This window comes from Chaetodon auriga, chromosome 15 (assembly GCF_051107435.1).
Source record: "Chaetodon auriga isolate fChaAug3 chromosome 15, fChaAug3.hap1, whole genome shotgun sequence".
NCBI classification, from domain to species: domain Eukaryota; kingdom Metazoa; phylum Chordata; class Actinopteri; order Chaetodontiformes; family Chaetodontidae; genus Chaetodon; species Chaetodon auriga.
Window position 1 is genome coordinate 6,200,237 of NC_135088.1, and position 21,404 is coordinate 6,221,640.

Genomic DNA, 21,404 nt, shown 5'->3' on the forward strand with positions numbered 1-21,404 from the left:
CTGAACGATGACTAGCAGGAAAAAAGGTCTTACTCTGTTTGGCGGGGTGTGGTCATGTGCTCCTGATGCACCTGAAATCTCGAGAAAATAAACAAAACTGGAAGATATGAATGAGCAGGGGCGGGCACAGTGATCTAGAGGGGCCCTGGGCTTCCACATCCGGGGACAAACATAAGACAAGAAGGCGCATTCATATATAGAGCTGCAACTAATGTTTATTTTCATTTTCAGTTAATGTACTGATTATTTATTATCAGTAATCAATAAATCATTCCGTTCATCATGTTGACCTCAATTTTTCTGTGGAGCTTCTGCACACACATCCATTTTCACAATAACTGAGATTTATGAAACAGGAAAATGTGTATGCACATCTTATAAATCTGCATACCTATTACAACATTTGTATTCTTGTCTCGCATAGACAGAGTATTATTCTGGGATGCAAACAGAGGTTCATGCATCTGCCACCCCCCTATTCATTGTTTCAGGGGTTGAAAGAGTGCATCCTGATGCTATCCCTTGACTATTTTCAGCTGTCCTTCAAGGCAGCAGTTCCCAACCTCTCTTAATATCAAGATGTCCCATCATCAAGGTTTACTTGAGGAGAGTGACATTCCCTTATTAGAGAGCTTCACTTGAATACTTTTTTGAGGCCTCAAGAGATTGAACTATATAGTATTTTTCAAGAAAAAAGCCTGAAAAAAAACCTAAAAAACATTTTGTGTAATGAGGTTTGATATTTCACGACCTCTTAAATTAATCTCATGACCCATGTGATGATTGCTTTAAAAAACTCTATTTCCATAAGTACTTTGGCTCTGAAATACAAGTATTGCACAATCATAATGCACAAGAGCCACAGTTGCGAAATTGTGCAGCAGCAAGCACAGTGCCAGCTTTCATCTGTTAAACTGCATCAAGCTCTTAAAACCTAACGCACAAAGAAAGCAGATCTGCTGTCGCTTGGCGGGTCCAGCCATGAAAAATAAATAAATAAACAATTAATATGAAAATCAAGTTTTTAATTACAGATCATTGCTACTGATGCTGGTGTACACGGAGGCCTGATCCGGATCTGTCAAAGCCTAACTGCAGAAAAAAGAACGACAAAGACATGAAATCAAAGTTGAAAGATCAAAGAACTTTAAATCAAACAGCGCATCGATAAGGCTGGTAAACATGCTGTTACTGCGCAGTGAAAACCCTGCATTTAAGGGTCGTATGAAAGCTTCATGTGACAATTTTCCTCCTTATAGGACATAACTTTATTTAATCCTGCCTTTTTCAATTAAAAGCAGAATTCATAATTAACCTGTTACCGGTTTTTAGTTGTTCCAAACAGCAGCAGCTTTGATACTGGTTGATGTCAGCTTTGAACAGTTAGAACATGTTGTTCAAATGTGATTTTTATTGCTCAAATTTGGCTCGTTAACATTTCTTTTCCAGGAAATGTGTCACTTAATAAAACTGTAAAATTATATAAAATCAAGCAGAAGTAATGATCCTCAACATTTTACCTCATCTGTTTTGGATGTTTTAAGATTTCAGAACGTGTGCATGGTGTTGGTCGATGGGGTGGAAAATACTGATTATTGTTTACATCAAAAACTATTGTTGCAATTTACCAGAGGTGGGACAAAGTCCTTGTTTTGCACATTAAATAAGTCTCAAGTCAAGTCCTGAACAAGTTATTACGTGCACCTTCACTCAACTTAAGGTCATTCAACAGAGCACGTGCCTGGGTGTGAAACCCCCGAGCCACAGCTGAGTCTCTGTGGTTCATCTGTGCTGATTTGAGGTATATCATCTGTCATTTGTCTTCACTGCAAAAACACGCCTTTTCACCCAGTTCACGGCACGTGATTGGCTGTGACTGAACTGATTTAAAGCAGGGAAAATGAGGAAGAAGAAGAAGAGTTGTTTCCCTGCACACTTCTAAAAACACCATTGTTGATGCAGAGCTATCGAGTCATCCCAAGTCAAAGTCGGGTCACCAAATCTAATTCTTAGACAATCCAAACGTTCCCTCTCTTGTGGACACGTGAGGACACGTCCAACTCGAGTTACAAGTCCATTTGATCCACGACTGGAGTCCAAGTCACGCTGACTCGAGCCGACACCGCCGCCTTTCCTCTGTACAAACACAGGCTAGTTTATTTTCATCAGATTTTTTTTTATGAAAGACAGTTTTGTGCATGAAGACCAAAACATATTTTTCTGTTCCTAAATACATTTTTGCTTATATAATACATAGATTACAAAGTGTATGAAATCAGACCAAATCAAAAAAGTTCACGCCGAGTGAAAAGAAAAACTGACTGCGCTGGTCCTGACTCTGTTTCGCAGTCGTCATTTTCACTGAATAAACACTGTTCACTCACCAAAACACAGAACTACATTTAAAAAGTCCCAAACATTTTATTCTCTTAGCGTCATTTCACCTTAATGTTTATACTAAAATCATCAGCATTTCTTCACCTTTATATAATGCAGTCTTTTCAATATACAAGTATCAATAAGCATGATTAAAAGATCACAATGGCTTTGTTATGTCTGTGTTAAAGAATTTCCCATATCCTATTATATTAAAATATTTCATATATAGAGTCTGTATTTGAACAGAAGTTTAATAATAAAAAGTGAGTTCCCATACAAGGCAATTATAGAATTTAATCAGATTGGGAGTCTCATAAATTATTAGATTATCAGAAAAAAAAAAAAAAAGAAGAAATAAACAAACAGAACAGTAATGTCGTCATAAGTGTTCTGAACGTCCAGAGACAGAAAAGGTGACACAGCGTTTCTGAAGGACAGACCACACCGACGACGACGACGACTCCCCGCTGCCGAGGTCGCACATTCAAGGCAGCGGCGACGGCGAGGCCGATCCGCCGTCGAACACCTTCAACATCTTTAACGACAGACTCTACGGGTTTGTTCGACACACAAATATAATGACTGAGAACTAAAAAGCACGCGTCCTGTCCTTCGGGTACGACGTTAGAGTGTTAGAGCTCAGGTGTAGGCAAACACTCCTGCGACACCCAATAACAGTCTTTGAGCGCTCACATACTAAACACGGTCAGAAACCTAGTCTTAAGCATACATACATACATACTTGTTTTAGTAAAGACGACTGTGCTTTTGGAACAAAAACACTTCACACATCAGTTTGCCTGGACTGTGTCTGAGTGATACCTCAGTAAGATAGCATTGTTCTATGAGAATAAACACTGATTCATTCAATCACTGACATACGTAGTCATCATCGTGGATTTCTTGCCTTTTTTTTTTTTTTTTTCTCTTTCTTTCCCCTCCAACGCGTGGCCTCAGCTGGGTAAAAAGTGCCAAATGAGCATCAGAAAAGATTTTTATGTCACTGTCCGTCTGTCACACAGTTTGATGTGAGTGACGCTTCGCATCAGTTCAGCTCTGGAGCTTTTCTTCGGAGAAATGGTGCACCACAGCTGGAGATTCCTTCAGTCCGCCTCCCACTGCTTTCACACACACACACACACAGACTCCATATACACACATAAAGAGAGACATACACACACACACACACACCAATGCACGCCCTCACTTCAGTGTCGTCTCCGCAGTCCCACTGAAGATTATTTGGAGATTTGCTGTTGGAGGTGAAGCAGGAACTCGTAGTACGACAGGGCCGACTCTGTTCGGTCCTCGATCATGTTCTGCATAAAGCTGGCTTTCCGCTGGCTCTCCTCCCTGACGGTCACATGATCAAGAGTGGGGAGAAAAAAAAAAAAAAAGTCAAGAGACGTCAGTTATAATTGCTGAGCTGCTTTTTCATTTCAAAGTGCTGCCGAAGAGAATTTCATTATGAAGACTTTGGATTGCACACTTTGGACTTTTATTGCAGCTGTTTTCTAAGTTACTGATTTATGACTTCTGAATTCTGCTTCAAACCAAACCTCATGAGTAACCAACAATGCTTTTCTCAGCCGTCACAGCTGTTGGCTGGTTTGAACGTCCCCACACTCTCGCCCTCTAATGCAGGATGTTGCCCACCTGATGACATGCAGGGAGGGGAAGAACGGCCTCTGATCCCTCAGCCAGCCAATGAAAGCTCTGGTTCTCTGTGACTCGGCAGTGTCCAGCTCTGGGAGCATGTACTGTGACAGGGGAGAGCGATTATGAGACAGGCTTCATCATCAGGGAGAAGGAAGCGAACAGATGTGGCCGTCGTGCCGTCTCAAAACAATTTGTTGGAAAATGCTTGAGCACATCTACAGATTTGAGGCGAAGCGGAGGAGAGAAAAATGACCGCAGCGGGCGGAAAGAGTGCTTTATAAGTGTGACCGCAGCAACATCAGTTTCCTACCAGGTTATCAGGCACGGCAGCGTAGTTGGGAACTCCCAGGACTTGTGTGAGGAAGTTGGGGTGGCAGTTCCGTCCGATCCACAGATACATCACCTTTTGGAACAGAATGAAGCCCATTTTAAACACAATCATGATCACAATCAGCACACTATCCTCATTCTTGGGTGCTTGAGATGAAAACTGAAGCTTCTATGGATGTTTTAAATCCAAGCCACGCTGGGTAACCGCGCTATTTCATGATGTAAAAGGCTCAGTCTCAGGTTAACGTCACTGTCGATGCCACAGTCCATCAGCATCAGTGAGGTCTGATCACTGAGGTTCCACTCTGCACCAATATTTCACTGTCATACAGGCAGAGTCTGACTTTTAGATGTTTAGCACGTAAACAAAAAGTGTTAAAATCCAACTCTTATCGTGTATGTTACAGTCTGACTATGTAAGTTATTATGGGGCCAAATAATTGCCACAACATTGCTGCTAGTTACTGCAGCTCATAGAATCAAATAAAAAGCAAAGCATGGAGACAATGATGAAAACAGCCATGAATTTACAGAAAAGACATCACTGCATGACGAGTAACTGCTCAGACAAGCTTAATATTTGGTTATTTGTAATGCCGTACAATTTTTTACATTTTCTTTCAGACTAAATTGGTCGCGGATGTCTGGATTTGGTAGTTATGAAACCCAGAGCTGTGACGTAGAGGCAGCTCTGTGTACGAGCTCGCATCCAGTCACGCCATATTTCTCGCCTTCTCACACAGTTTGGCTGCACTGCCTGCCTGCTCCATGAAAAACACTCAGCTTGTATGAGCAATTTATTTTGAGAAATTTTCTATTTCAGAAAACAGAATGGGGGCAACAGCCTGGAGATTTCTCCATATTCTCTTCACCACTCTATTCACAAAGTATGGCCCACAGCTATGTCCACAGCATCTTTGGGGTTGATAAAAGTAATTAGGGAAAATATAGCAAATCCTTGAATGAGAACGACATTGTTCGTCCCGGTTTCACATGTCAGCTTTATGTTTCTGTTGGCTTGTTATGAGTACCGTTCCAGCATCCATGAGGAAAGCTCCTTCCCTGCAGAGCTTCTCCACAGACAGCTGCAGCAGTCTGGGCTGAGGGATGGTCCGCTCATTGATGTTCAGAGCTCCCTGAGGAAGCAGGAAACAGAAGAAAAGAGGAGATCAGTCAGGAACAGGGAGACACTCAGGAAAACACTACTGTTCTGGTTCAGCGCTGATGTCCCTTTTGCCTCTTTTGAAACTTATGACTTCAATGAAGCCAAATCCAGGGTTACTACTTTCAGAGATCTCTCTCCGCTGGCTGAGACGTGAAGGCGCTGAGGGGAAAGTTCATCGTCCTCACCTCATCGGTCAGATCGTCCACACGGTACAGGGCAGGGTGGATCATCAGCATGGCGTAGATCAGCGGCTGGTACTTCAGCTGACACATGGCGAACACCCGGTCATCCAGCCTGGTGCTGGTGCCCGTCCTGAAGGATTTCTACAGGGCGCACACACAAACACACACCACCAGATCAATAAAGGCCAGACAGTGTGGCTCACAATGCAAGATCCTGAGAGTGAAAGCAGTTTCTCAAGAGCCAGAAAAATGCTGAACAGGTTTATTTTAGTGTTTTTTGAAATAGAAGATTAGCTAAGCTGAGTCGTTAACCTGTTTGAGCAGGGCGAGGATGAAGAGGGGGAAGAGTCTGAGGCAGGCCGGGGCCAGCAGGCCAGGCTGCTGGATGGTCAACACGGACTGCCGGTACGACGTCAGCGAATCAATGGCAGCGTTGGTCATCGCATCTCTGGCGTCACTCAGACTGGCCGTCACTGAGCGGTCCACAGCTGGAGAGAGACAGAGACAGAGACAGAGAGGGGGACACGTTAGCAGCTGTGAGGAGGACGAGTCTTTGAGGACACAAAGTTCAGGAATTCAAATTTCCAGTGGTCGAAACAAAACTGATGCTGAAAAACAAACTTTTAAAAAAGTTCATCTGCCCTTGAAGTTTGACAAAATGTGATTTATGTCTTCATGACACATGTTGTTAACAGCTTTACATTCTAGCTTTTTTTCATTTCAGCTGCACTGACAGACTTAAAGTGTTACGCGTGCACATTAATGAGCCGCTCAGGGCAGTCGTGGGCTGTCAGGTGAAGTGTACGGCACAAACAACAGCGATGCGGCCATTCTGTGCCATGTTTGGAGGAACAAAATATCAGCGTCTGTTCTGTAAGATGTGAGATGAGCCGGACAGATCCGACTGCTCAGTGTGCGACGGTTGCTAGGTAACCACAGCTGTCGCCACTCATGTCCATCTGTCAGCGCTAATAACAGCGAAGTGGACGAAAAGCCTGCAGTGATTTAGTATCCAGCCAGTCAAAAGACTGTTTAATGCAACAATTAAGAATCCCTTCAGAGCGACGCTTTATAGAAATCCAAGTTTATCCTTATTATACACACACACACGAGCATGTACGCACTGATGCTTGTCTTTTGGAGGAAAATGATGCTGAAAACATTCTGCATGTGATGTAATCAAGCACCCAGAAAACTGCATTCAAACAAAACTCATGGAGTACTGCATGCTTTTACTTCATTTATACACAGAGATGAAAACAGCTGTAAACTTAAACACAGAGTGATAACAAACATCAGCTAAGAACTGGTGCTGCATCCACTGCCAAAATTGTTGTTTTCCAGTTCAACATAATTTGCGGGTCAGAAAATTAGATGCTACTGCAGGTATGCCCAATCTGAATAAAACCGAATGAACCGACGTGGTATTATTCAGCTATCGTTACTTCACTTGGATGTTTGCACCTACATCATTCTGCACAGGGAAGGTCCGAGTCTGATACTTCACCTTAAATCTAAGGTGAAACTGATCTTTTTGGAGGAAATAACATCAGACACGAATCAGGTATTATTAACACATGTCTGGTGTGAGACAGTGAGGTACGTACCCATGCAAGCCAGCAGTCCAGAGATGGCTTGAACATCAGCCCCTGCAAAGATGTCTGACAGCGAATTGACCACAGGGAGACACAAAGTGTGGACACGGATCCTCCTCTCTCCTGTTAGACAAAACACGTTATTTAGTTAAAGAGACAAAGTCTAAGTATTTGTAATTGTGCGTTTGTGTGTGTGTGTGTGTGTGTACCTTTGCTGGACGTGTAAAGCAGCGCGGCCTGGAAAGAGACGACCTGCATGTCGTCCAGGTTTTCCTCGATGGACATCTGAACCGCAAAGCCGGCGTCTGGGTTCACGTTGGGAAGGGACAACAGATCCGTGGAGCGCACGAAGAAGTTTCCATGGAACGTGTGGATGGACATCCCTGCACGCAGAGAGAGAGACGATGTCAATGAAACTGGATCAATAACACTCAACTGCAAAAACAAAAGCCCCAACAATGAGGAAAATGGGTCTGCCTGGACTCCAGAAGCATTACAGCTTCTTCAAAAATCAAATGAAGTTCAAACTTTAAAGTCAAATATACAGCAGGGATATCTTAAACGGACCTTTGGTGCAGCGTATTCTCATGACGGCCTCGAAGCCGATCTTCCTGGTTAGGTATCTCTTCAGATCCTTCTGGAAGCACTCCACCTGAGAGGGGTTGTGCTGGTGGTGGTAGGAGGGGTAGTAGTAAATGCTCCCTGCTGAGTATCTGGATATGCAGCCTGGGAGAGAGGAGGCACAGCGAGATGCAGATCGTCTTATTTTTGACACAGTGGAAAAAGATTCACAGCCAGATCCCCCCTCTCTGCTCCTGCTCCAGCATCTGGCATTATGAGATTACCGATGATACAGAAATGTGTTGTGTTTTTCAGTTACTGCACCAGCTGACTGCCCATGATTTTAACACTTTGTGTTTGTGTGGTGTTTTTGAGCGACAGGTTCCACAAAGAGGCTGTCAAACCTTTTCTTTCCCCAGAGGGTATTTATTGTGAAAATAAGTCCCCAGGTTGCCACAATCTTAAAGTAAGTATAAAATATAATAATAAAATCATGATATTGTCCCATAAGTAAAATGATTTTACCCATTATTTAATATGACCAAAACAACCAGAGGCTAAATCAGTAAGGTTGACTCTCCTTGCAAAATCTGGATTAGCAATATCAGATCAGTGTTCTTCTACCCACCGTCTCCTATTCCGTCCAGGACTTACGGACTTACCGAGCGATGCCAGGTCGCAGTACTGAGCGCTGAGCAGGAACAGGTCGACCGCCACCTGCTGGCCGGAGCAGTCCAGAGCCAGCTTCTTGTAGAAGTCTGTCGCTGGGGATAAGTGCTGGATGTCCTGAAGGAAAACACACCAGGTGAGGCCATGAGGCTGAAATCGGAAATCGTCATTCTGCCTGTTCATCAAGGCCGTTTTTACAGTAAAATTGGTATGACAGTACTATAATGAGCATTGTCAATATTTGTAGGATCAATAATGCAACATCTGGTGTTTATAAGTACCATAATGCTGCTGCGGGTATACAGCTGTTTAACCCTTCTGTACGATGTCCAACAGACTTCTCATTCATGTCCCAGGCAAACCTCACCATCACAGCTCTTACCTTGGCGTTTGCCCGTTGGTTAGGGTCTTCTCTGGACTGCAGTGCCCCCACACCGAGGTTAGGCAGCTGGGTCTGAAACACAGACATGCGCCCTCCTGTGGGCGACAGCAGCTTGAAGGCCGCTTGCAGAGCTGAACCCAGGGCAGACTGGGTCTCCATGGTCTTTTCAAATAAAGTTGGCAGGCTCTTGAGCAGATCCTGCACAAGCTGAAAAATAAATATAGGGAGTGAGTCTTATTTTTGTGACCCACTATTGTTCCCTGAGGGAAAGGTTTCTTTCTCATTTTATCTTTCTTCCACGAAGATCAGAGTCAGCAAGATTTATTGTTTTCTCTAATTCTGCCACAAGGACTGAATATAAAGTAGTTATTAATGTTCATTCCTGCACAGAATACAGAAATAAAAAAAACATGAGTAAAAAAAAAAGGCTTAAAATTCACAAGATTTGATTTGTTATTCGCGTAATATTCAGGTTCACAACATGGCTTGAAGCAAAGTAAATTTTCCTACCTCTTTGCATTCATTGAGGTTTACTAGAAGGCTGTCTGGTGTGGGTAAAAAGATATCTGTGAAGCACAAAAGTTATTATTTAAACATATAATACAGTCATATACACACTGATATTATTAATAGTGATGAGACTCACTGAATGTTTGAGAAATTTCAATCAGAGGGCAGAATCCACTAACATCACACTCATGTTTACGGACCCAGACAGTCAGTGATGCCATAAAATCTTACATATTTCTATGTTCTCGATTTGTGCAGTACGTTGGCACACAGCTGCTGTCGAGTTGCTTTAGTAAAGAGCCTGAGGCCTTCGCTGTCAGCTGCACCTCACCTTCGATGTCAGACACGATGAGCATCTGAGGCTGGGAAAGTCCCTCCTGGAGGTTGTAGAAGTGGATGGTGCTGTCAAAGGTGATGAAGCCTACCTTTGTCCGAGAGTCTCCAGGAAGCCTAGGACGCACACACACACACACACGTACCTTAAATAAAGCTGTTGATGACTCGTATTCCTTGAAATTATTACCAAATATCCAAACTGAATTGTGTGATGACCCTCTGTACAGTTTAAAAGCACGACAGATTATAAAAAGAGACCCTGCTGCCGGCTCAACATCTCTACTAAATGGCAACGTAATGATGTACGTACGAATTGATGTTGTCCAGCAGTGACTGGCAGAACACATTCAGGTAGCCCGTCTCCACTGCATTGTGGGATACGTCAAGAACGAAGAGGTAAACAGCAGGCTGTGGTGGCCTCAGCTGGGTAAACCAGAAAAAAAAAAAAACACTATTACAATTACATACATGTAATTTAGTAATTGTCTAATTTAGCTTGTTCAGAAAAGAAATGCCTTGACATTAATGCTTGGTTTGGAAATTATCTAAATAAAGCGAGCATGCACTTTGCTGTTCAGACCCTGCTGAAGCCTACCATGTATTCTGAAGGAGCAATGAACTCGATGGTGGCGTTCTGGACCTCGGGCCTTTTGTGTGGCTCTCCATACGACCGGCTGACTGGGTTGTACATGAACTCCTCTGGAACTGCACACAGACACACACAACATCTGGTGAGCTTGTAGTATTAAATAGTGCACCATGTGCTTTTTGTGTGCAATTCATCTTTCAATCGCGTGTGAAGGAGAACTGAGGGAGAGGATCGTTACTACAGCGCAGAAAGTCCACAAATGTGAAAAGGACTTGAATTCACCAAAAGTAAACAGCTTCATTTCCTTCCAGCCCCAACAAGTTATTGACAAACGTCTCCTGCTCCACTGAACCTGTCCACCCTGAAACTCGAGTGTCAGCTTCAGGGCACCTTCTCTGGAGCTCATTGAGTTAAAAGCAAACAGAAAAATACCAAGTTTGTCCAAGTGACTGCTGGCTATCAGATGTTAATATCATCACCAAAATGTTTTATGTCAGTGTTGCTGAACAGGTGTAACAGCTTCTTGGTCGTTTCTCCATTTGTTACTTCATGTAAAAACTCTACGTTTTGTTGCTGAGCTCTATTTGTTTTGAACGCTTGTTAATCGCCTCCGGTGTTCTCGCGGTTGATCATAACTCTTTGATCACACCCGCCCCCCTCCCCCTCCCCCGCCTTCTTACCATCATTGACCCGATAGCACAGGTTGCACTTCCACCTCCTCTGGTCCAGGAAAGAGACAAAGGGGTTGATGTAGGTTCTGCAGGACCGACACCTGACGATGGTGCTGGAAGTCACCACAGGAAGTTGCTGCAGGGAACGCCACAGAACAAAAAACCAACCCTTGTGTGAGAAGACCCTCCGGGCTAATTGTAAAAACTCTCTTGTCACTGTCCAACATCCCTGTTGTCTGTGTCCTCAATTAACACAGGAACAAACATGAATTCACTCTGACAGACTCTGCCCAGGGGCATGTTTAGTCCAACTCCATTCTGGAAAAAAGCGTTTAGAGGATTTTCAATAGTAATTTACCTGAATCTAAGAAACATTAAGGATGAGGCTGCACATGATTTTTTAATTTCTGCACAGCAATGCTCTGTGATGTTTCCTTCACATTGCTGGAGATCCCCGTCTGCAGCCTGGTTCAGCAATACACGGCCACAGAATTTGGCTTCCTCAGAAGTGTAATTGTGTTTACATTGTTCCTCTTAATCCCAAAACTTAGTAAACCAGGTTTTATGCTTACATGACATGTCAGAAATAAGACTATTATAGAGAGCTGGTAATAACAAGGTGATGCAAATGTTCTGCCTGGAGTGTGTGCACGTCAAATATTGAACTGAGTTGTTACCGAGAGGTCTTTGAAAGGGTGGAGCAGCAGGCCCAGTGGCATCTTCGCTTTATTGAGCAGAGACTGGGTCTGAGGGATGCTGGTTAGCGTACTACGAAAAACCCTGGAGAGACACACAAGCACAGAAGTTCAGAGTACTTGAACTGCGTGGAGACATTACGTTGTTCCCAGTGTTTCACATATACCAGCACAGCATGTGGACATGTGGGCTGGACTGTAACAGTCTGTCTGATGAAGACTCCCTTTTATCATGCTTTAAAACTTTTGTCTAGGAACACTGCAGCCAGGCGACTCACTGAGCAACATATGCAGGGACAAAGAACTGCTTATGCCGATCTACTGTAAAATGTGTACCGCTGCACAAACGGCAACCAAACCACAGCTAACATTTGGCTCTTCAGTGAAAGCAGTCATTTAGAAGGCAAAAAGTCCCACTTCATGTTATGTAATTTTGGGTGAAGAAAACTATTAAGTAGTCTGAAGAACTCAAAGTGTGAACACATCCCAGTAAGATCAGTTTTCAGCGATAATAACATAATTAAATGGAGGAGAGTAAATATAGACACATGCTGTCAATAGCACTCCACCATGGCTTACTCTGGGTTGCAGTTGATCTTTTGCAAGTCCTGTGGGAGGCAGGGTGTCGGAGCAGGTATCGGGCTTGGTGGCAGCAGGTTCCTGTCCTGCAGCAGGTTGACCACTCTCAGGGCCTCCGGGGTGCTGGACTGGAGGCTCATGGCCGCCAGGGACGGGCTCAGCTGGGCTGGCCCTGGGCCAACAGGTGGCTGACAGACGTGAAAACAAGTTGAAAACCGTAGATCTATTTACCAAAAAGCTATAAGAATCAAACTTTTCTTATCATTTCCGTAGAGCTTGGACAGGCAGAAGGATTTTTGCATTCAGCGCATGGCTGTGACTTTCCTCTCACCTGCTGGTATGGCTGAGGTGCTTGAGTATAAGGCTGCGTGGCGGCCTGCATCGCAGGGTGCATGGGGGAGGTGGCATTGTGTGGGGTCGAAGTGTTCTGGTACCCTGGGGGTAGGGAGGGGTAGTGGCCCAAGTGCCGACCCGGTGGTCCAGGCTGGGGCAGGCCAGCTGTGGAAGAAAGGGGAACAGAAATGAGTTGATTTTGAATATAAATTACTGGAAAAGCAAACCTCTTCCAACGATGAGGCTGGCCTGATTCAAACAAAGCATCACTCGTTTCTCCACACCGCTCTGTCTGTGGCACTGCGCCCCAAGTTTCTACTGAAGACGTAATTCTTCAAAAAGAAAATCACAAATAGAAAGCTTCACTTTTTATAAAATGACTCTCTAATCTCCAAAGTCAGCTGGGTACCAGCGGCAGATTAATACACAGCACAAAACACACACGACAGTCACTGACAGGCTTTGTGGGAGCCTCACTCCTCTGCATTCAACAGTAAGAGGTCATACTTTCTCAGGGTCAAAAATGAACTGAAGAAGGCATGCAATCCTTAAGATAAAAATAAACACTTTCTTAAAAATGCTTTGCCTCTTGCGACGTGAATTGAAAGAGGACCCTTAGCCCATTTACTGCCTCTGTGAACCCCTGCTTATGGCAGAAATTGGCCTTACCCATTTTGTTGTCAACATGATTATAGCTGTTTGGTGCTTGTGGGCCATTGCCAGCCACAGTTCCTGTTTCAAAGCAAACAAAGAGGAGATGTGAATAATTTTAGTGACACTTCTTGTTATCTCTATCCCAGTGTGCTCACCCCAGGCGGCGGATGGGGAATGATCTGACCTACAGTGAAAGATACATTTAAGACAGAGACAAAGGAGAACCGAAGCAAAACAACAACACTACTGGTGATAGAAAGTGGTGCACGGTGTTTTAAAGAAATATCGGAGGTCTTATAGGTGATGTGGTGGGAATGGATGACAAAGAGAGGCAAACAAACTGCCGACAGGAGATATGTTACCAGGGATGCACTGATGCTAAAATGAAATATTAGGCTGATCTGAAGCAGCACTAACAATCAGCTACATAAGCCCAAGATAGATAGATCCAAGCAAAGCACCTTGACTAACATCTCTTCACTAACTTTCTTATTTTTTCTGCATTGTTCTCTACAACACACTGGAGCTCGGTATCAGAGGATTGTGCGGAGCCTCATATTTGGCATCAACTTAAGGGATGAAAAAGAGAACGAGTGCATCCGTAGGTATAATGTACAGCAGCACAGAGAGGACAGGATGGGCACTACAGCACTGACACAACATCTAACAGCTACTGACAGATTTGGCCACACCTGGACATTCAATATCCCCCTCCTGGCAGTCGGGCTCAGTGGGGGACAGAGTGCTGTTAACAATCCCCCCACACTGAGCTGGCATGTGGAGGAAGGAGGGGAGGGGGGGAAACAACGGAAGGTGATCAGAACAAAAATGGCTGGCTTGTAAAAGGACGCACAGTTACATAAACAATGTGATCGAATGTCATGATGTTTGTACTTTTGCTTGTCTAATTTGTGGAGAAAATGCTGCATTTCCACAAGCTTGCTGGCCTATTTAAACCACGCACCTATGCAACCATCTGCAATCGGTCTGAAATACTAAATCTACTTATGCTTATACATGACTTTTAATGTCGTCAGATCACTGAACCGTTCACACAACACAACTTTCGGTCTTGTAATCTTGAATCTTCAAGTGGCGGTTTGCACACTACATGACTGATAACCAAGGTCAGGAATTCCTGATGAGGCTGTCTGGTCTCCAAACTATGTTTTGTCACGAAAACGTGCTAGACACACCACAGAAAATGACATGATAGCAGCGCACATCAGGATGGAGGACACAAATTTTTGTCTTTCAAAACAGATGCTCCACAAGAAACACGTAGTCTTAGTTATTTGCATGACATGACCAGATTTTTAGCCTGCTTGAAAAAATCTTTCATCTCCGAAAGCTGTCAGCTACAATCCTGTGAATCCGACCTCAGTTGACTGGTCATGTTGTCTCATGGAAAACTGGCTCCTTTTCCTTTTTTTGTTCTGCACAGTTGATTCAAATGATTCAAAAATAAATTAGTTTCAGCCACTTTAAGTCCACTCAAAGTAAATCAGACAATGTAAAATGTAAATAAATACATGCAGCGAGTACAAGCCGCATTACTTTATATATAAACTTACCATCTGCCTTAGGGGGCGGAGGTGTGGCATTAGCCATTGGGGGTCCAGTGGGAGGCGGTGTGGGTTTCATGGTTGGTGGTGGGCCTGTAGGTGGGGGGCCATAGGGAGCTCTGTTTGGCTGGTATGTGTGGGGGGCTATGGGATTCATTGGTGGAGGTGCAGCGCCTGGTGAAAAACAACAACAGTGATTCTTCTTCAGGCTGCAACTTCTCATTTTCTAATCTGATTTTTCTTTCTGACTCATCAGTTACTCATTTAGTACATTAAATGTGAGAAAACAGCTAGCGACTTTCCGAAAGAGATAAAGCAGAAAATTCTCAAATTTCCAAAGCTGGAGCTATTTTGCATTTGAACTTGTCGCACAAGGGATTTTTGTGAGATGATGACACACTTTAACCGACATCCTCCATCATCTGGGGTGAATCTGCACTGTCAGTGAGGTCATTCAGGCAGAGTTATGACTTAAATAATCTCACACATTACTGTGTCGTGAAAAACAAGAGAAGGCCGTGGTGCTGCCACATATCATGTAGGAGAGATATGAGGCTTTGTCCATGTTTAACATTATAAGCTCTGACTCGAGGCAACAACATCTGCTGGCATTACTGACCCACAGCCAGCTTATGTCAGAACGGTGACACGTCTATCTTCACTTCACACAAACCAGCCGCATCAGATGTGTCTGAATTCAAATAACCTCTGTGATAAATACATCGATCAATAAACATGGTAAGTATATTCAATTTCTGTGTGTGCGGTACACAGAACAACACTTGTTTTTAATAAAGGATACTTACATGGTTCAATAAAACCCTGGTGTATTACCATGCACAGCTGGCTGGATTGATTATTCTTCCAGCAGTGGCAGAACATGGTAAGAGCCATTTAGAACGACAAATGATTATCTATCTACAGGGAACAATCTATATTTTCAGGGTGGTAAAAAGTGTTAATACTTTATTAGATTAGAGATTAGACTGAGATGAGCTGCATGAAAATGACTAAAATGATAATCCTCTTTACCACTCATTGTAAACGGTACGTTTCTGCATTTTCGATCGGCACTGTGACGCCTTACATTCATCTGAAACATTTCACTGACAGAATTCTGTTAATACTGGAGACTAAACCATATTCAACTGCACTCTGAAATTTCTAACAACTCAACAGAGCCAGAACTGTCCAACGGATTATTACGGCTCCTGGTGAAATGTGCGACATTTTAGAATTCCCTTAAAATGTGACATTTCAAAGCAAGAAAGCAGCCGACACTGTACACATCTCCACAAAGACCTAATAATTTCTCCAGTTAGCAGCGACTTTCACTGTCAGCATTGTACTGGGAAGATATGCCCTGATGGTGCTGCCGGGGGAAAGGTCACTAAAATCAAGCTGACTCTCCTCGTTGGTGTGAATGTCAAAGCAATTTTCAAGCCAATCTGACCATAAGATTGAGAAATAACAGATCGACCAAGGTGACCACTAACATCAGCTTTGATGCAGAAGCACTAAAGTTTGCTTTAAAGAAATCACGGTTAGTGTAAAAAATGATTTGCCAGCTCATTCAGACGCTCTGGCTGCAGATTGCACAACCAACCTCTATCATGCTCATATCACTTCCTCCAGGCAAAATGTCAATGACTAGTTGGCATAGAACGTTACTGATACCCTCTATGAGTGATCCTTTGTTTTTCACATTGTAAGCTAAATACTTTTCTGTGGGGAAAACCCTTAAAATCTCACATCAACAACTTAAACTACTACCTGAAGCTTTCAAAATGTTAGAAACGCCCTGAAGACACAGCTGTGCGCATTCTGCTAATATCACCAGTACGGAGCAATCAGTTCAGCAATACAACTTGAACCACAGACTGGAATTAAAATTTGGATTTGCCCGAAAAGCCACGGCATGCTGCTACTTAAGAATCACTTCGTACACAATAAAATTCTTATTTGAACTTTGTACCAATTCAGAGCAAATGAGTCTCTGTGCCTGAGACTGAGACAGAGGCAGCAGCCAGCCAACATGTTCGATGTACGAGCAGAGGGCAATGTCCAGCTCCAGCATGTCAGTATTCTAGATATGCATATCTGCAGCACATGTCAGTGAAAGAAGACAATGGCGAGGGAGAAGGGGAGAAGAGACAAGACACAGTAATTGTGCTATAGAAAAGTAAAAGTTCGGTTTGTTTGTCTGATTGTCAGCAGGATTACGGAAAAACTGCTGGTCCAATTTTCATGAAACTAGGTGGAAGGGTGTAGCATGGGCGAAGGAAGAACTCATTAAATTTCTGAGTGGGTTTGACTTAAATGGCATACACGCAAATTATTCATCACTTTGGTTAACTTTATAAGATAGGCTGTGTGGCTTTGGTAGAATAAATGATATATATTTTAAAATCCAGTGGATAGTAATGAAGTTCAGTAGCTGCAAAACATAACCAACTGTAGAAATATGAAGACTCTATAGCACAATCCACTTTGGTGGGTACCAGTAATCCTCTGGGGTGGCTAACACATGTAGCTGCTGAAACTCCATACAGAAAGCAGTCGTTATGGAGCACTCCATGACAGTGGTTTCATGGTACAATCGTAACATTGCTACAACTGTAACAACGCTTTTTTTTCCTCAAACTAAGGTGTGGCTATGAAAGCATTATTTCTGGTTTTCACCTATGTGCATTAAACAACTTATACAGTGGTTGGTTGCAGATTTGCATATCATTGAAGAGTGGAGTTTTGGCTTTGGCGGAGGTCTGCGCTCTCCGAATGCCTTTCTCATTTGAAAACAGAACTATATTGTGCATCTGAATGGTTGACTTTGGACTTCAGTGGTGCATTTGTGGTCGTACCTGGCTGGGTGTATCCGTGCACAGAGGTCGGTGGCATCCTTGGGCCCAGGGGCTGGGTTGCACTATGGGACACATGGGCTTGTGGTGCAGAGCTGTAAGCCGCCGATGACGGTGGCGGCGCAGTTGAGCTTGCGGCTGGGTTCACATGATTAGCCACAGGGCCGCGGGGAGGTGTGTTCATTGAAGTGGGTGGCCCCGATGGTGGGGGAGCTGTGTTGTATTGCCAAGCTGGGGCCATGGGCTGAGGCTGCTGTGGGCTTGAGTAGTAGCTACTAGAAGATACAGGAGGAGGGGGTGTGGCTTGTGCAGGGGGCAGCCTCGGACCAGGGCTGGGGCTGGCAGACTGAGGAGGGGTATGGGATGGAGGACCTCCCAGTGGGGGTCTGGTCAACAGCGGCTGGCCTGGAGGAGTTGGGTAGGAACTAAGTGGTGGGCCAGGCTGGTAGGAGCTGACTGGAGGAACAGGCTGGTATGGCCCAGAGGGATATAGTCCAGGGCCGGGTGGCGAGGGAGCTTTGGCCTGCATTGGATTGTAGGGCGGTTGATGAGTCATGCTGTAGCTGACCCCTGGCAGCTGCTGCAGAGCAACTGGATTTTGTGATGGACCTGGAGGAAAGAGGAAGACAAATACAGACATGTTAAAAAATCTAGGTCAAACACAACATGTCAATGTTTATTTAGTTGTTGCATATCACTTGTACCTAAAACAACACAGACCCAGTGTTGCCATGCTTGACCGGAGCCATAACACAACAATTCAATAAGGTAGCCTCACATTCAAAAGTAAAATCATTAGCTTCCCAAACAAAAGAAGAAAGCAATGTCATACATTTCATGTTTTGTTTGTGTTTCAATTGTCTTTTAATTCAAGCAAATCCTGGGGTTTAAAGCTGTTCCGTTCAAAACGTTGTATGGAAAACAGATGGCACAGTACTGGCAGTGACGACACCAAGTGAAAACCACTCAGATCCACCAAATGACCAATGAACTGACAAGCCCAGGGTCTAATCTCTTTAACTGGATTTAATTTACCATGATCTTCCCTCAGCGACAGTGAGTGTGGGGCTCTGAGCCAGGTCTGACCTTACTCGAGTGAACACAGTAGCAGAAAGACACTTTGACTGTTTGTCTCTCAATTTCCCGAATGCCAGATACGGTGACGGTGTCACACCAAATATCAAAGCAGAATTCATTCTTTTTGAAACAGCAGGTGATGCAAGACCTTGCAAACAGCTAAAAAGAAAGAGTTACATACTAGTTAGTACAAAAAAAGAGAAACAGGTAGCAATTCATATCAAAAAACTGACAACAGTTCTTAAATTGCAGCACCAGTGTATTGTTGTTTTCATCCTAAATGGTTATATAATGCAAACAGATCCACTCCTATCCACTTAGCCCTGCACTACATAACTGGACGCAGAGCTAAGTCAGCAGAGTGAGAAGGGATTAGAAAACAACTCTTCTCAATGAGCAAAGATAGATGAAGACACATAATCCACCTCAAATCTTTGTCCGTCCTGAGAGCAGGGAAATTTTAAGAACTAAAGCTCCAAGTCAGTTACAGCTCTCGTCCAGTCAGAAAGAGTCTGATACAGAAGCGGATCCTGCTCAATCACAAATGAACCCACTGAAAGGGAAAACATACAGGAAGTGGGTTTAAAAACTAATTATCTTTAAACACCATTTTATTACTGCAATCATTTATAATGGCACAATGTCAACATTAAAACTGATCATTCCTAAACAAACAGGATAGTTTGGGATAATGCAACAATTACAAGGGACTTCTTGGTAATAAGTTTGTACTGCCAGTAAAGTTGCTCATCTACTAAGCGTTGAGTGCCTTTCAAAAATTACCTCAGGTTATTGTAGGTTAATGCTGATTAACATATTTAACCTTAAGGGTGAGTACTTGCAAGTAAGCCTTTACTACCATCCATCCATCCATTGATTAGAGTAATACTTAATCCCATTTGAACTGATCATTCATATTATAGATATCCCATGAAAAGAATTCATTTACAAGCGTTGTTATAAAAACTCATCCCATCTACCTTCAGTGATATGCTCTCATGGGTTGTTTCGGTTGTCAGTAACACACTGTCTTCAAAATGATCAGAGCTCAAAGAACAGAGCTGGATTAACATCCTTTAGTGACCCATCTGATTCAAGGGAGATAAGAGTAAGATTAAAGGGGAATGTAATGAACAATTAGAGCTTCAGAAACATTTATCTCCAACTTTAGAGTCACACCGGCATTATAAACTCGAGCTGCAGTTGCTTCATCTGCACAGTACGTATAAGCTTGCTTTCACGTGCATCGATAAGAAAAGCTACTGAAGGCTACACACAATCTCACTCTTGTCAGCTGCCGCTGAGTGCATTTAGATTTATTTGCTCAGCGCTTATGAGAACCCTGTTGAAATGTGCCAGTAATCTTAAACTGAAGTGGGTAATTGGTTGAGTCTGGAGAAAAGCTCCGCAGTAACATATCTGGATCACCACCAATGTGCCACATGTACAGTAAAACGTAAAACGCAAACATGCCAGAGCTATTTCACCTACTAAAAATATGTCTTGCACAAAAGTAATGTCACTAATAAACGTGCAGATTGCATTAGTCACTGTCTACATGAGAAAAGCTTACTGAGACAGATGCGAACAAACAAGTTGAGGCTCGTTAGATGTTTTAATATGACAGGAAAAAGTTATGGCTAACCGAGCAGCTTGACAGGAGATCAAGAGCTAAGTTGAGGGTATGATCACATCATCACCGTTAGGTTTCCTGGGAGAAGATGGGATATCTTGACACCTGTTTTAAAAGTTATGATGCCTGTTGACCCTTTTCATCGTATTGGTTTGCCACCTGGATAAATCAAAAGTAGCAATCACTAGCTAAATTTAGTTAGCAAGACGTGTAGTTAGCCGACTTCACCGATAGTAACTATTTTTGCCATCTTAAGTCAGTAAAGTAACACAGGTCAAGATTAACCACAGTTATCCCGGTGAAACTGTACCTGACAGCTCACTCTTGCTTGGCTTCCTTAAGTCACAGCGTTACTAAGAAAGCCAGTTAGCTAACAGTTAGCAAAGACAGGAGCCAAGACCTGCTGCTAGTGTTAGCTTGGTACTTACGTTAAGCGAGTTTGCTAATTTAAGACACTTTAACTTACTTTACTTACATGTGAATGTTACTCACCATTCGCATATGTCTGCCCTGTCCCTGTGCCATTCTGAGAGTTGAACCCCGCAGTTGACATCTTGAAATAGAAACCAAGATCTAATTTAGAGGTGCTTGGTTGGCGACTAGCTAGCTGCGTCTTTGGCTAGCTAACTAGCTGGCAGTCGCGGAGTAACGTTTAAACCTGTGGCTTTGACGGTGTGTCCTTTAATCAGAGCGGCGTCTACGGCGACGTCTCCTAATTTCTTAAAAAGTAAATTAGTTGACTTGTTAATGATCACAGGGCCATGGCTATTACCGAAAGCCCGTTCAACTACCTACGGGTGAGTAACGACAGGCCTTGTAATCGTGTGAGACACTTCTCCTCTTTCACCGGAAGTTGGGATCACCCAGGATCGACGTAAAAATCGTCGGGCATGCGCAGTGTGTACACGTGGCATTTCCTCCGGTGCTCTGGATTTTCCAGTGTACTGGAAACAAGACAGACCGTTTATTATCCGATTTTCTG

The 21,404-nt window shown here is 43.5% G+C and overlaps 1 protein-coding gene across 2 annotated transcripts; it reads right to left on the bottom strand.

Moving 5' to 3' along the window:
• Window positions 1–3,278: 3,278 nt before the first annotated feature.
• sec24a (SEC24 homolog A, COPII coat complex component) lies at window positions 3,279–21,351 on the bottom strand. Of its 2 annotated transcripts, XM_076750584.1 has the most exons (24): window positions 20,915–21,351; window positions 17,716–18,321; window positions 14,864–15,028; window positions 13,982–14,059; window positions 13,305–13,367; window positions 12,634–12,800; window positions 12,303–12,490; window positions 11,706–11,808; window positions 11,038–11,164; window positions 10,364–10,473; window positions 10,079–10,191; window positions 9,764–9,882; window positions 9,433–9,488; window positions 8,923–9,129; window positions 8,534–8,657; window positions 7,878–8,036; window positions 7,520–7,693; window positions 7,323–7,433; window positions 6,028–6,203; window positions 5,719–5,856; window positions 5,400–5,504; window positions 4,349–4,441; window positions 4,036–4,139; window positions 3,279–3,732 (listed from the first exon to the last, which is right to left on the bottom strand). In XM_076750584.1, the coding sequence occupies exons 1-24, from the start codon at window positions 20,973–20,975 to the stop codon at window positions 3,618–3,620; spliced, it is 3,462 nt and encodes a 1,153-aa protein (XP_076606699.1). In that variant the 5' UTR covers window positions 20,976–21,351; the 3' UTR covers window positions 3,279–3,617. The 2 variants fall into 2 exon arrangements, with proteins under 2 accessions (XP_076606699.1, XP_076606700.1); XM_076750585.1 differs by lacking the exon at window positions 13,982–14,059.
• Between the last annotated feature and the right edge of the window lie 53 nt (window positions 21,352–21,404).

Bases quoted from the DNA above. Each gene is read 5' to 3' on its own strand.
- sec24a (XM_076750584.1), bottom strand. From the start codon at position 20,975: ATGTCAACTGCGGGGTTCAACTCTCAGAATGGCACAGGGACAGGGCAG. The intron at 15,029-17,715 runs GTACGACCACAA...GTTTTTCACCAG, and splicing joins GCACGGATACACCCAGCCAG to GCGCTGCACCTCCACCAATG. The intron at 3,733-4,035 runs GTGGGCAACATC...TGTGACCGTCAG, and splicing joins CCCTCCCTGCATGTCATCAG to GGAGGAGAGCCAGCGGAAAG.